At 36.8% G+C, this 15771-nt stretch overlaps 1 protein-coding gene across 1 annotated transcript in view; it reads right to left on the bottom strand.

Moving 5' to 3' along the window:
* The window catches only part of LOC149774425 (serine/threonine-protein kinase PINK1, mitochondrial-like), a 37798-nt gene that overhangs the window by 3735 nt on the left and 18292 nt on the right, over positions 1–15771 (bottom strand). Inside the window, exons 7-10 of the mRNA XM_089945233.1 lie at positions 15144–15307; positions 11771–11898; positions 6930–7107; positions 1253–1314 (exon numbers count right to left, since the gene is read on the bottom strand). Coding sequence (XP_089801359.1) covers positions 1253–1314; positions 6930–7107; positions 11771–11898; positions 15144–15307 — 532 coding nt within the window. The remainder of the gene's footprint in view (positions 1–1252; positions 1315–6929; positions 7108–11770; positions 11899–15143; positions 15308–15771) is intronic.

Raw genomic sequence — 15771 nt, 5'->3', positions numbered from 1 at the left:
GTTGTTGATTCTTGCCTTCCACTGGTAAATCCATATTTAAACAAACTGATAGTATATCTAAAACATACAGCAAGCCCATACTGCTGATGCTTAGTTTTATTTATGGATGAGAACAGACAAATGTTTGACAAAGATCAAGCTTCGTCTGGTCATCAGCACATCAAATGCTAAATTTACAGATTTTTTAAAGTAATATTATACACAACTAGTCTCCCACTATTGAGCGACTTGCACTTTTAGGCCTCTTTCCAGATGTTTTAAGGATTAAATAATGCATTTTCTTTAATTTATAGGAACAAATAAGAAATATTAAAGGTCTGACAGACTAGTGCTGCTTACAAATGACTGGTCTCCAGATATAAAGAAATGAATGCTGGCCTCAGATCACCTGAACCCTGCACTCACATGTATTACACCTATCTCTCCATAGAGAGGGAACAGTGGGTTACATGTTACTTTATAATATCCAATACGCCATAAACAGGATGTTGTTGATTTGGTGTTTACTATCTTAGCAGTATGTTTTCACTTACATTATGCAATGTGGGTATGTGAGAAAGCTTGCCAGTAGCTTCTTGTGGGTCGGTGGTTCTTTCCGGGGTTTTCCCGGGTTCTTCCTCCACCATTAAGACTGGCCACCATGTATAGCCTATCGTGTGCTGAAAAATGGCGTTAAACCCTACAACAACAACAACAACAACAATCTCATTCATGTATTTGTGTTAAGTGTTTTCAAATCCAACCCCAGCTTCAATTCTGTTTCAGTCAAAACTGGGTCAGAAATATGGCCTCCTGAGTGGTAATACGGTATTCGGGTGCAAGATCAGCTCATTAATATGCACAGATTTTGCTCATTATCAAATCTGCCTGAGATTTTATCAAATGATATAAACCCAAATTCCATGTTTGCGTGGAACTGGATCATGAAATATGACCTCCAGAGTGGTAACATGGTTAGTAAAGTAGGAACAAGAGTATCTGATTAATAATTAGGACTGTCACTCATTATCAAAACTCTCCAAGAGTTTGATCAGATAAACACATACTGTGGTAAAAGCTAATGCTTTGAGGAATAAAAGGTGGCCCCAATTCGATACCATAAGCCCATCTGGCTTTACAGCCGGGTGAGCTAAAACAAACTTGGCCAGTGACATCACAGATTGTAACATCTGAACTTTTGTCTTTACAGAAAATATAAACAGAATAAAATTTAAAAAAAAGAAAGAAAATTTTCAAATATTTAAACATCTACCTTGCTAGGATCTCTCTGCAAGAGTGATGACACAAGCTTCCTCACTGCCAGTGGTACACTGTCTGTAAATTGAAAAGTGAAAAAAATAATAATAAAAAAAAGATGAAAGAACAGATCTTAGTTTGCCTATTAGAATTTTCAAACTGTAGATCTTACAACAAATGTGAAGATGAGAGGGCAGACTTTCAGTTATACAGCTTATACCATAAAATGCATTTTTCTCCCAAATGACTGCTTTCTGCTTGTGTGTGTGTGTGTATGAGGTATGGATTTTAACGCAGCTTTAACAATTTTTTAGTCATATCACTATGATGTCTGCAGTGTGGCAGTTTATAATGATGTCTAGCACTGGGCATCATGCCACAGACATGTAGCATGATGTCCCACCCAGTCACATTTTCCTGACACCAGGATGACCAGTCTTAACAACGAACCTCTTAATGCCCAGTGTCCAGCAAGGCAGCTGTTGATAACGTTTTTTAAATAAATCTTTGGTATGACTTGGCCGGGATTCGAATCTACGACCTCCCACTTTTGAGGCAGATGCTCTAACCACAAGGTCACCAGAGCGGTCTGCTGTCTGAATTTCATTACAATATATGATGCAATAACTCTTATTGTAACCCAGACCAGAGCTGTTGGCATGTCAATTAACTGTTATAAGAAATTTTGACTGGGATGAAAGAGTGAGCATTCTCACCATACCTGTCACATCTTACAGTGTATATACAAGAAGCTCATTCAATAATTTTTGTCCCTACCTAATATGGTGAGATCATTCCTTAATCTGAAGGCTACAGAATTAAACAGTGGATGGGAAAAGTTAAACAGAAACCTTCAAATGAAGTGGTATGTGACACATGTTCTACTGATGATGTATATGCAAAGATTCATCCCGTAACCTCAGTTTTAAGTTATGGAGCAGAAGGAAATGTGTCATTAATAAAAAAAAGACTGGACATTGATCATGACCTTGAAGATATTGTTATGTATATTTGATTTAATTTATATTTGATTTAATTTCTTTGTTTGTTAGTTTAAATTTTTTTTATTCCATTACATGTTATTGTAATGTAATTTTATTTACTGGATTTGACATTTTCCAGAAATTCAGTTCAGTTTCACCTGACTGTTTTTCAAAAACACAAATAACAGAAACTTTATATCTAATGCTGACCTAGTTCCTTACCTTGATTCAGAAATTAGTAAGAGTGGAAGTAAACAACTTTTTTTTTTATATATTCTTTCTTAGAGTAGATTCATAAAGTGAAATTGAGGCCACACTTGGAGTATGTGACAAATAACATGTAGCAATTGTTTCAAACTCTGGTTTAACAGTGGACTGACCCGCATTCGGGCATCTGTTTTGCACCATAGCTAGACTTATTATCGATGTATTGAGAAATAAGTCATTCTTGCCATAACACTTGAGAAGTCAAAATGTTTTATGCTGTGACCAGTTTGAGTTGAATTTTTTCATTTTTCTTCAAATTATCCATAGCTGCCAACCTTCCAGGCTCACAATTAGTGAAAATAGGGACAAAAAGTCGTGAATTTGGACACGAATTCGTGAATAATACCATGACAAAAACTCTGTCCCCTCTGACTACTCTGACCGTCAATACTACACTATATCAAGTTCGCAAAATAAAAATAAAACACTACATATATGCAGAAATATTTATTTATCAAGACATGATACTGTGGCAGACTTGAACTTCCTCAACTGCTTGATCGTAAATTTGTTTTCTAAACAGTTCCGACTTCTTGCCTGCTGGTTGATCTTGGGGACTAAAATTGCTGACAAATTTTCTGCAGCTAAGGAGGCCTTAAAGTCTGTCTTATTTTTCCTCACTAAAGAAAATACTCTTTCGCTGTCACTGTTGCTGTGAGGAATGCACAGGAGCTGCAGCATTTTTGGTTCTTCCACAGGAAAATTTGGAAGCGATTTTCGAGTCCGGGAACATATGTCAGAACAAATGTTTAGCATGGTCTCCAGCTGATAAAGGTAGATTGTGTTCGACACAAGAAAAACTCACAAATAATGCTTAAGCGTTGGTAGCCTGCGGGTCTTCCACCAATGGTTTAAAATATTCCAGAGATGAAATCTGCGAATTCTTAATTTTCCCAACTTCTACGTGTTTTTTGCAACCGTTATTCTTCCTCACATCGTCTCTGCGATGGCACACTGAGTGCAAAAAGCATGAATGAATATCAATGTTTAATGGCAGAATGCACGGCCAATTTTTGATATATTCCAAATTAAACTTCACTTTTTGAGTAATACATTTCTTTTTCCTTGGCGGGGAAGACATTTTCAAAATCTTACATGCGATGCTGAACGTTAACTCGAATCGGTGTTTTGACGCATGCGTGGAGCAAATTTCCGGTTAGGCCCCAGTTTCTCTCAAAAGCATTTGTAAAACTACTCTTATACATATAGATTAAAATAGGCTAAAATGCTTGCGACCGGGCCAACTGTACTAATCGGCTGTAGATCTACTAATATCGTGACCAGCGGTACCGGACCGTTTCGGCAACTGCGAATATCACGACTAGCGCTTAACGGGAAATTGGTTATTTTATTAAAGATTTAAAATAATTGAGGATCGGAAAATTCGTGAATTTTTGTCTTACGGCGTGAATTCGTGATTTGCTGAAAAAGTCGTGAAATTCACACCAAATTCGTGAGGGTTGGCAGCTATGAATTATCTGGATTCCAAGAGATTATTTTTCCCTGGAAATATTTGCACTCTAAATTAATTCTCAGACAAAGACAGTTATCAAAATTTACAAAGAATTCAAATACTGGAATATTATTTTCTGTGATTCAACAAAGAACTGTTGACACATCAGTACAACAATGACCACAGCATATGTCATCGCCCTCCATTCTGATTTCATCGGGATTAGAACTTACTTTCATCAGGACTTTTTATTACTAGGACTTCTATTTTTTAGTTCTTGGATTACTCTTGGATTATTTTTGGATTTGATTTGTAAAACCAGAAGTTCTTTTTCTCATTTTTACCTTGTTTTTCTAGGGAAATAAATTATTTGTTAAATTTTACAAAGCTTTATGTCTTCACTCTTTTTTTGTTGCGTTTTGTTAGATCCTAAACATAACAATATGAACTTCCAACCCTGAATGTGATATGCAACATGCCTTCTTGTGATGATGTATATTTACACCAAGTTTCATCCCTGGGTCACAAATGGCTTAAAAGCTGGAAAGCAGAAGTAAATGGGCAAACTAAAAACTTAAAATCTTCAGCTTTTAAGACAGAAAATGGAAATCAATTCCACCAAATGATCAACTGGATTTTAAGCCATATCCTTTCCTACCAACTAAATCTTTCAAGAAATTCTAACAGTTCTGTCTGAAGTGGAGTCGGAGTGCCATGCTGTTTGATTAGATTTTAATTATAGATTATCTGGTACAGTACAGCTCGCATTTTTTTATAAATCTGGTAGCACTGGTACGGTACAGTACAGCTTACATTTTTTTTAAAACCCCATGCAACAATGTGGGGGTGGAGAGAGGAGAGGATTAAGAAAAGAAAATAACACCATCTCTCTGTGCATCCTGATGGAGTTACTGCAGCATCTCACCGAGAATGGCTCTGCACACCAAGCTTTTTGTGGAGTTGCCATGGATAATCACCATGGAGTGGACATGGTCTGGATAAAATGGGGATATTTTATTATGACCCCTGCATGTACGCTCTAAAGAGATTCAGAGAGATAGAGACTGAGAGGCATGCACAAACTTATCAAGATCATTATCTCTTTCAAGAGCAATCTGCTTATTTTCTGATTCTAAAAAATTTTAATAATTCAGCTAATTATAAACAATTCCTAGTTCTAATGTTGAAAATATAATAGACATAATGCCAAATCAAATTTTAGATTATATCAACATTATGATGATGATTCCCAATTCATACTATATTTTGCATGATGACTCTCATTGTTTTCTCTCAATACTACATTATCGTTAAGTATGGGCACACATTTTTATATTTCTGTTATAGTTTGCACAATATACTTTGTTAAGTATCATATGCAAGTCAGTGATATTGCACATCCTGCAATGAAAAAACAATAAAGATAAATGTCAAATAAATCTGAAACATAATCACATCCATACCTTCATACCTTACTTTATAAGTGAAAGGAAGTTGCACAAGTTCTGATAATTACCACATGCACAAGTTACCATTAACATAATGTACATCTATTCACAGGATTATAGAGGGGTAATTCAATCGTGAGAAATGTTGGTTCTAGCAGTTGCTGCATGAATACACAAAAACAATTCTTGGGAATTAACCTTCAAGAAGAATTGTTTTTGTATATTTGATGTGTGTGTCTGTAAATACTGAAACAACTGTCTTGCTCTCTGATTTGTAGTATAAAAAAGGACATTATGCCATTCCTTTTTTAACTTAAAACAAATTTATCTTTAGATGAATGGAAGAACAAAACATATCCTGGTCAGAATGAACAGTCTAGTCGCATAAATTGGCCAGACCCTTACAGTACCTATGCAGTCAGAACTGAACTTGTTCATAGTTGTGTACACGTATATTCAGACCTGTGACTGGGCCATTGCTGCCTAAGGGCTAAATTTCAGGTTTTCTGTTGTTTTGTTTCATGTGTTTTTTAAAAGAAGCGTTTGTCACCTGGAATTTAATTGTCCATACCTCAAAGGATTACTTTTCATGTTGAAATAGTAAGGATAAACTTACATTGCTCAAGAGAGACTCAACAAGGTGTGCCTCTCATCAAGACAGCATGCAAGTTTGTTCAGATTTCTTTGAATAAAGGAAGAGCATAAACTTATTGCAACCTTTATATCAACCTTTTCTAAATGTACTGAATATAAAAGACTTTTGAAATTATTTTATTGTCCAAATATAAGATCAAAATAATGATCTCTGATTCTTGAAATGGTATTTGTGTTTCACTCTTGACATCTGTCTTTCCATGATTGGTCTTCATTCACTGGCTGTTGAAATGTCCTTCAATAAGGTCAAACAGCTACTCCACGGTGAAATTGCCTTTGGCATGCCCACTGAGGCACAGTGGTGATTTGTAGGTATTTATCACTCTGTCATTGAGCATTAACGAGGAGCAATGAATGGGGATTTGAAAAATAGCATGAACTGTACTAGATCAGATTCTTTGTTAGACCTGTCATAAACACACACAGTAACTGCATTTAATTAAAGATTACCTGGCAAGGTCAGATTCCAATTCTAAGTCTGGCTGACATTATTACAGAGTATGATTACATTTAATTATAGTTTACCTGCAGTAATGGAAGATCAGATTCCATTCTTAAGTCTGGCTGTAATTATTACTGAGTCTGATTACATTTAATTACAGATTACCTGGTAACACTGAAAGGTCAGATTCCATGCAAGGCTGACTCATTAATACAGAGTATGATTACATTTAATTATAGTTTACCTGGCTGACTGTCACAGATTACCTTGTAGCAATGCAAGATCTGATTTCCTGGAAGTTGATCACAGATTATCTGGTAGCAATGGAAGATCAGAATTTCTGTAAGTCACATCACTGATTACCTTGTAGCAGTCTAAGATCCAATTTCCTGGAAGCCTGACTGTCACCGATTATCTTGTAGCAATGCAAGATCTGATTAGATTACCTGGTAGTAATGGTAGATCCGATTCCCTGTAAGTCCGGCTGTCAAGGTTCTTTCTGCCTTTCCTTGAATAGAACGGGTTATCCTGGCCAAATATCTCATATGCAAGAGCCCCAACTGACCATAAATCTGATTTACTGTAGTCTAGAACATGGTTAGGCCCTGGCACTGCACTGGATATCTGTCAAAGATAGTCATGTGCTAATTTAGTGATTTGGTTAGCAATTGATTTTTCTAGCATTACATCAATAAACTGACTGTGATTTCATACAATCAATTAAACAATTGTAATACTGTAATTATATCACTAAAATTATCAGAATTCCCACATCTGATATCCAAGGAAAACTTTGTCTAAATAGTCTTCTTTAATATGATTAAATCCTTATTTTTATAATGTTATATACTAAACTGCCAGTGAGCTATCATATTTTTTAAATTTACCACACACCACGACCCCTTTGCAGGCCCAGAGATATAGAACAAGCCCAATATACCTGTATGGGGGCCCTGAGTGGCCGAGTGGTCTAAAGCGCTCTCCGTTACGGATCACTGCCATATCACCTCTGTCTGCCTGGGTTCAAGTCTCGGATTCAGCCAATGTGGGTATGTGAGAAAGCTTGCCAGTAGCTTCTCGTGGGTCGGTGGTTCTTTCCCGGGTTTTCCCGGGTTCTTCCTCCACCATTAATACTGGCCGCCATGTATAGCCTACCATGTGCTGAAAAATGGCATTAAACCCTACAACAACAACAATATACCAGTATGCATGTTGTCTGAGGCAACAATGGGAAGCAAACTTTTACACTGAGATGCATCCCATGATTTTCCAGCTATGATGGAACTGGACATTTTAAGAGTGCAGCATTAAAAAACAATGACTCTGAATTTATAGGATTTTCCCCCATTTTTTCCTCCATCTTTGTTTTGTATGCCTTCTTTTCAAAAGGAAAGTGTTACGTAAATTATATATTTCTAAAAACTAACTACCTGATCCCATTAACAGTAGGAAAATAATCCCTCCAACCTCCATACCCAGCATTCCATGGAAGATGAAATAATGTCTTTCTGGGAGGGCTAGGTAAGAAGGTATTTTCGGAGAAACATCATTTACTAAAAAATGTCTTTTCTCCATTAAATACATTACCCAATTACATTAACATTAGAAGACTATGTAAGGAGGAAGAAATACCTGAGTGTCCAACCTCTATCACACCGCCCTGTAGGAGAATGACTGTTCTACAAAAAGGATGAACGTCTGACATGAAGCTAGTACAACTGAATATTATGAATTTACATACAAGATCCTTAAGCGGTCCTGTTCCTGGCCATTGCTTAACATGCAAACATACATGATCCTTATGTGGTCCTGTTCCTGGTCATTGCATTAACATGCAAACGTTTCCTGGGAAACTCCAGCAAAAGTTGTAAGGTCAAGCCCAGGACTGATATCATGCTGTCTTGAATAGGTCTGGTAACTGTCTGGACAGATATCTGTGGCCTGACAAAATTCAGCTCTCTCATTTGCAAGGCCATTGGTTGTTGTTGCTGTTGTTGTGGGTTTAATGCCCTATTTCAGCCAATGGCAGCCAGTATAACTGGTGGAGGAAAAACCCGGAAAAATACCAGGAAGAACCACTGACCCATGAGAAGCTACTGGCAAGCTTTTACACATACCCACATAGACTAAGCCCACAACAACAGCAGTTAAATCTTGCTTTCTTGCCTCAAACTGAAGTATGAGACTTTAACAACTGCTGTGGACCTTCTATATGCACCTCAGACAGCATCTGCTGGTATGTAATGGGTCCCGCAGCTCCACCTCTCTTGATGGGTCAACAGAGGAGACTGGGCAAAAAGCTATTTTCTGGTGTATATTGACAATACCTGTTTTCTGGAAAAAAAACATGGCTGCATCAATAGTACTAATGCACCACCAGAACAAAAGTGCACTTATTTTGGATCAAAGGTTAGCGCATGCAGGTCACTCATTCTACACGCCCAAGCCACTATCACGAAGCCAGTCATAACTGATAACTGCTTTAGTGAGTTGGAAGACACAGGCTCAAACTTTGATGAGTTTTGCGAACAAGGTGAGAGAGCATCACCTGGAGATATCAAACTTAGACAAGTCCAAAAGATCCTTGTTTGTGGCAAATATTGTTTCTTCCCTGATGTTTGAATGTGTCTCAAATTGTGAAATGGTATTCCTTGATTGGGACAGGAGCTAGATTACTGTCCTAAAATAGGAAAAGGAACAAAAAGTTGGCCAATGGGGGAATGACGGCAGAGCATGGAGCGTTATCTTTCTACAATCTAAGAGTAGAAACCCTTTTAGTGAAGGTTACTTTGAGAAGAGTCTGGCAAAACGAAGACGTTTCTCTGGAACCAAATGTAACAATGGTGACCATAGTTGCTTGAGCTGCATGGGGGTCACGACAATCTTCCTGGGTATACCCTCCACCAGATTAAATATTTCAATGATCAGAATCTATCAGATCACAGATCAAAGAAGGACATTCAGAACTATTTTGCAAGCCCTGCCTCTCATTTTCTGTAACAGTTTCAGTATTAGATCTGCTGAAGGGAAGGCATATGCCAATATGACCTGCCAGCTGACTGAGAAAGCATTCCTAGCCCATGTCACTGGATCCAGGAATGGAGACATGAAGGTGGACAGCTTACTGTTCCACCTCTTTATGACTGGTGTGCAAAATGCAATGGAAGACAGATGGATGATGAGACCACTCCATAAAAAGCACCTTTCACTTCAGCCCCTGAACAGAAGTGGGGAACTGAAAGGTAAGGAGTGCAGGGCCATTGAATACTGAGGTAAAGGTTATCAGGTCCAGTTTACAAAAGGCCATTGCTGAAGGAGGGCATTCTAACTGATGTACAATTTCAAATATCTCTTAAACTGCCATGTTAAAACTAAACTCCATCCTTTCCATGGCTGGATCAGAATGTGCAGGTAAGTCCATGTCATCCCCATCCCTAAATGGATTATTATCCTTCTCTACACTCTATATTCTGGGTTATTCCATACAGTAGTGATGATGCTGTGTTGTCACCATGTGTAAATAAGCCTCTGTTTCTAGGCTATTCAAGTAATGCTAGCAGGGAGGGCCAAGTCAAGTCATTTCCAGTACAGAGCATTGTTCAGCTGAGGAATGTTGGTCTGGTGCTGACAGTTGGGCTAGGACATATGGCTGGAAAGAAGGCCCACATGTGATGCCAGTATGCCATGTACTGGCATAATTGATCTGGCTAGACCTGCTGGCCAAGGCAGGCTCCTGGGCATAGGCTGCTATCACTGTAGGAACTGTCAAGCAACATGCAGTTTGCCAGTTAGAGATGACAGATTCACTTTTCACAAGACCACTGGCTGGTTCAGTTGGTACCACTCAGTACACAACATATGCTGACAGGCAAAAGTTGAAAGGCAATCTCATATACCCAGCTTCAATATTACCAACTCAATGCACTGGTGAGGATGGGGGATTATGCCAAGTAGACTCCTAAATTTGGTTAAGAATGGTCAGAGTTTCCTCCAATTCACCTGTCAACAATTTCAAAGATTGTTGTAGTATGCATAGCATGTGACTACAATAGGACTTGAGTGGAACTGCTTCATGTAGCTTTAACATGATCAGAAGTAATTGTCACTGAGGCACTGTTTTAGGTATCTTCGTCAGGAGTACAATTTTCTGCTGCATTCTCAATATGATGGACCAAATATATTCTGCCCACAATGAACACATACCAAATGGATGCAAGGAAGAACAGTTCCTGCAAGCAAAACATTGTCTTCCATGCTTTTAAAATGCCTGCACCTCATGAACTTGAATATCTCTCCAATGAAATATAAAAGAAAAAAATAAATTAAATAAGTGCATAAAATAAATATAGAAACTGTTCAAGTAGGTGAACTTGCATTGCCAAATTTTGACAGTGCCATGCAAATACAACACCCAAAACATGATTCTTACTGATCAATGACAAAGACAATAACAACCAGGCAAATTTTTTTAAAAAAAACCCAAAACCCATGAATTCACCATAAAAAACAACAAGTAAGTTGTATACACCATGTATATTAATGTTTTTACTTGTTATACCACTTAAAAATATGCTGGATGGTCAAAAATTATAATAAATTGCAATGGATTCTCTGAAGTAAAAGTTTAAACTAGTAAACGTCCTCTATATGGGTGGCCACCTAGCTGAAACAAGGGGAGTTAATCGGTAAGAGTTACTTCCCATTTTCAACACACAAGACGGAAAGTAGGTTTCTCTTGTCTGTCAGGGAAGGTTAGATGCAGAGGCAAGAGACAATAATTTCCAAATGTTAATGTGATCAGGTAATGTATTTGATAGATGAACCTAAACTTGCTTGACTCAATAAAGTCTGGACTGTGCTGCTATGCCATTAAACCCTATGCATAGATACATACATACACAGATACATACAGTATACTGATCACACAATTCTGAGGATTCTGAATATTTGTACAAGACAAGATTTTTACTTTAATATACATTAAAGCTTTTAAAATTTAATTACCATATGTCTAAACTTGTTTTATGTTAGTGTTTCAATCTGAATGGACTAATATAATGGTCCAAACTTTAACAAGATATTTTGACAGAAACTGTTGGGTTGGGACCAGCTTAATCATTTAAGTGGTCCATGAGAATTAAGTGACTTAACTTTAAGATCTTTTGGGTTATTTGCAACAAAAAAAGAAAAACAAAGGCTTTACTAAATACTTGATCTGAACATAATGCTTGGATCTCAAACACCTGATCATTTTGATTCAGTTATCAGCAAAACTCTAAATACCTACCTCTGGTGCCATGAGGGCTGAGTTACCTCCCCTATCAACCTCTTCTGTTGCATATGGTAATTTCAGCCCATTCTGGGAATCAGCCAAGCAGCATCCAAAGTCACCAATCACAAGTTGTGGAATTTCACCTAAAATAAAAATACAAATATTCTAATAATAATATGTTAATAAAGACAGGTAATTTCTACTAAATTCTGGTCTTAATAAAACTTTCTTATGAAAGACATGAAGCATACTTGAAATTTGTAAACCAAACACTAAATCCAAAACAAGTGTTGACAAGTGTCCGAATTTTGCCTACACTTTTTAATATTGTCTAAGCCTTTACTGTCATTTAACTCTGATACCTCACACATATATTCTGAAATTAAATTCTTACATGAAAAGTTTTTCTGATTTCATGCATTGATTTTTCTGAGCTTTTCATTCCTTGTTTATTCATATATTTTCACACTTCACTGTAAACTAAAAAGCAAGCATGTTTCTTCCTCAAAAGTAGTTTAAAGACCTAAATGATATTTGATAAATTATAGGACATTATGAGGAAACAGCTCTGATATTATAGACAATAATCAAATTTTATTTTGAAATTTGTTAAGTACTGGTTGATACAATTTTTATCTACTCTGCTGTTAAAATTAAAATTTTCCTAAATCTATTCAAGTCAATACTGCATTAGATAGTTTCTGTACCGGTGATCATATTGACTGACTAACACAAGAACATTGGAGAACATTTGCTTGGGAAAAAAATTCTGCCTGATAAAAAAATGTGTGGTTCTGGTTTCAATGAAAATAAAATCTGAGTAGTCAGGTCAGTACAAACTTCGTGGGAGGTCTTGACCAATTTAAATGAAGCATAAACTAGAAAACAGGCATCACATGTATCCTGAATTTAACTTCAATCTTGGTTACATCTCTCTGTTAATTTTTGTTTCTGAAATCCTTTCTTTCATTTCTGACTTTGGTTTCTAAATTTAAAAAATAACATGTAGGGTCGGCAGGAAAAAATAGGTTCAGCCAGGTAACCAAAACCAAACTTCTTTTATTGGTCTTATGAACTTCTTTCAAGGACATTAACTGACCTCCCAGTCAATTTTTTAAAATTATATTTTAAAGGGCACCTGAACATAAAAAAATGCATGGAAAAATACTGGGATTTTATTGGAAAATATTAACAAGAGACACACAAAGGTTTCAAAATGCTCATCTGTTGTACATATTCTGCCAAATGCTCACCTGTCATATATATTCTGCCTATTGCAAAAGCAGTTGGCAAAACATTCTAGACCAGAAGGATGCTTTCTGTTGAAATTTCATATTTTAAGGTTGATTGCAATTAAATTGAACTCTTCCAAAATTTCTCATTTTTTATACTTTTATTCATATTTCAAAGCCTGTCTTGCCAAGTTACATTCCAATAAACCCTATGAAATTCTTCTGATAATTCTTTTGGTAGGTCTTTGAGAGAAAGTTCTCTAATTTCTTTTATATTTAGAAATCTTGGTCATATCTGATGGCAAATCAGCATAAAATGAACAAATTTTGAAAGACACTACGAGCCAGGGTGCTTCTTTCAAATCGGATAAAAAATTCAGTTGAGTAGATAATGAAAAAGTCATTTAACTCTTCAAGTGCTTTGAGTTAAACCATCAAGAGCGGTCCTATTTCACATGCTGCATATGCTGTTCTTCAGGCATGCAACTCTTTACCCATCTGGGTACTTCAACTTAACATGAATGGTAGTAAAACTAAATATGATTGGCACAATGGGCCCTGAAGCAAGAATTCTGCCATAGTTTTACCATGCATTTAGCAAATAGTTTTACAAATGCTGATTAAAACATGCACTATCTGGAAAACTCAATACATCTGTCTCCCAACATGATACATCTTCCGATGAATTTCTTTTCACAAATACTGGCTGATGACAGCAACAATGACAATTACTGTAAAAGTTTTTTTTTAATATGAGATTATTTGCACTAGGAAAGTGTTACCTGAAATACCAATGGGCCCAAAAATGTTACTGAATACAAGTTCACCGTAAATGCTAGCTGCACAGAAAGAGACAGCAAACCTATTCAGTGGTATGTTGAAAATTAAATGGAAAAGTGGAAAATACCAAGCTTATGGACTATTTAAGGTTATTCTTAGATGAGGACTTCTTGCATCTGATCACTGATCTTTATGCAGATCAGAGAGTAAATGAGGAAGACCTGAACTGACAACAGATGCATTGTCCCCAAGGGGTCCCTAACACTACACAATTATTGGGGTTTCAATGCCAATGGAAGCACCAATGTAAACAAACAGACTGCTCGCTATCCATTTCTGGTTTCTAGAAAAGTTCATTTCACTAACAACTGTGTCATCTGTATCTGAAATTTGCAATGTATAATTTTAATATTTCTAGTACAAATTGAAAAAATAACTAGGAGGAAGTCTTGTACACATGTGTTCAAAGAGATAAAAATCCAAAATTTATGGAATTGTCGAGTTGTTGTTGTAGGGTTTAATGCCATTTTTCAGCACAAGATAGGCTATACATGGTAGTCGGTATAACTGGTGGAGCAAGAACCCTGGAAAATCCTGAAAGAACCACCAATCCACGAGAATCTACTGGCAATCTTTCTCATGTACCCATATTAGCCGAGCCCGAGACCCAAACCCACGCAGACAGAGGTGAGATAGCAGTGATCCGGAATGGTGAGCACTTTAGACCACTTGGCCTCTTGGGGCCCCTGGAATTTCCAATTGAATATCACAAAACTGATCACACCAATCAGCCAATATTAGCTGCAACAAAGCACTAAAAAATTAATTGAAACATACATGTAATGTACAAACATCAGGACCTCAAAAACACATGGAATGAGCACAACCATCACAATGAATCATTTTATTCCTCCTTTTCAAAAAAGAAAAAAGACTTGTAACCAAAAAAAATGTGCTTCTCCAACAGAATACAGCACTGTATATTATAGGAATTCGGATTATGCAGAAAATTAATGTATAATGAAAATCAAATAAATATTGGGATTTCCATAAAATATAGAGATGGCTGGGAACTCTGCCTTAACCAAAATCTTCCTGCCATCAATGCCAATGAAACAGCCCCCCCCCCCCGTATAATGTACCTCTTTATAAGATGGCCTCATATAACACTGTACATTTTATAAGGCAGGTATGGAGTTGCATCCCATTACATATGTAATAGTATTACTATGCATAATGTACCCCAGTATAAGACAATCTCACATAAAACATCATACACTTTTCTTACACTCATGAAGAGAATTAAAAAAAACGGATGATGGTAATAAACTGTGAAATCTGTAAAAGCAGACCAAATAATGAGGTATTGTCCTTACCAGTACTGCAGTCCAATAAGATATTGTCATTTTTCATATCCCTGTGAGCTATACCGTATCTCCCCATGTGAACGATGCCCTCTAAGAGCTGGGCCAGTAGCAGTATACGTGTGCGTATATCTGGTTGTTTGGTTTGCAGATACTGGTGAAGATTCATATCATACCTGAAATACAATGCATGGATGAATTTGTGCATGGCTCAGACTTGTGTTCTCAATCTGAACTAGAGATGGAAGCCCATCTCAAAAGTCTGCACTTTGTTATTTTCACCCCATCTGCTTCCCCCCACCCTATTCTCTTGGCTGCATTCAGAATTCAAAACCTTTATTTCATCTACTTATCCACATGAAACATCATACCAGAAGTCTCCCTCAAACAGTTTTGATACAGTTAAAGTTACAAGGTAAAGTCCATGTTAACCATTAAAATGAAACCTTGAACCCCATGCCATACTTCCCATGGTGCTACATTCTGGATCCAATATTGAAAGATGGATGAATAGACAAGCTCTATCACAAAATATCTGCCAAATTGCAAACATAATAAGTTAGACTCTAACACTCATGTTGTGAACTTATACCATATCAATTCAATGCATGTTCATTACCTTACTTTCAATATCAGATAC

Source organism: Sinohyriopsis cumingii, unplaced genomic scaffold (assembly GCF_028554795.1).
Source record: "Sinohyriopsis cumingii isolate HCF-2022 unplaced genomic scaffold, ASM2855479v2 utg000229l, whole genome shotgun sequence".
Classification (NCBI taxonomy): Eukaryota; Metazoa; Mollusca; class Bivalvia; order Unionida; family Unionidae; genus Sinohyriopsis; species Sinohyriopsis cumingii.
This window is presented reverse-complemented; position numbering and strand designations above follow the sequence as displayed.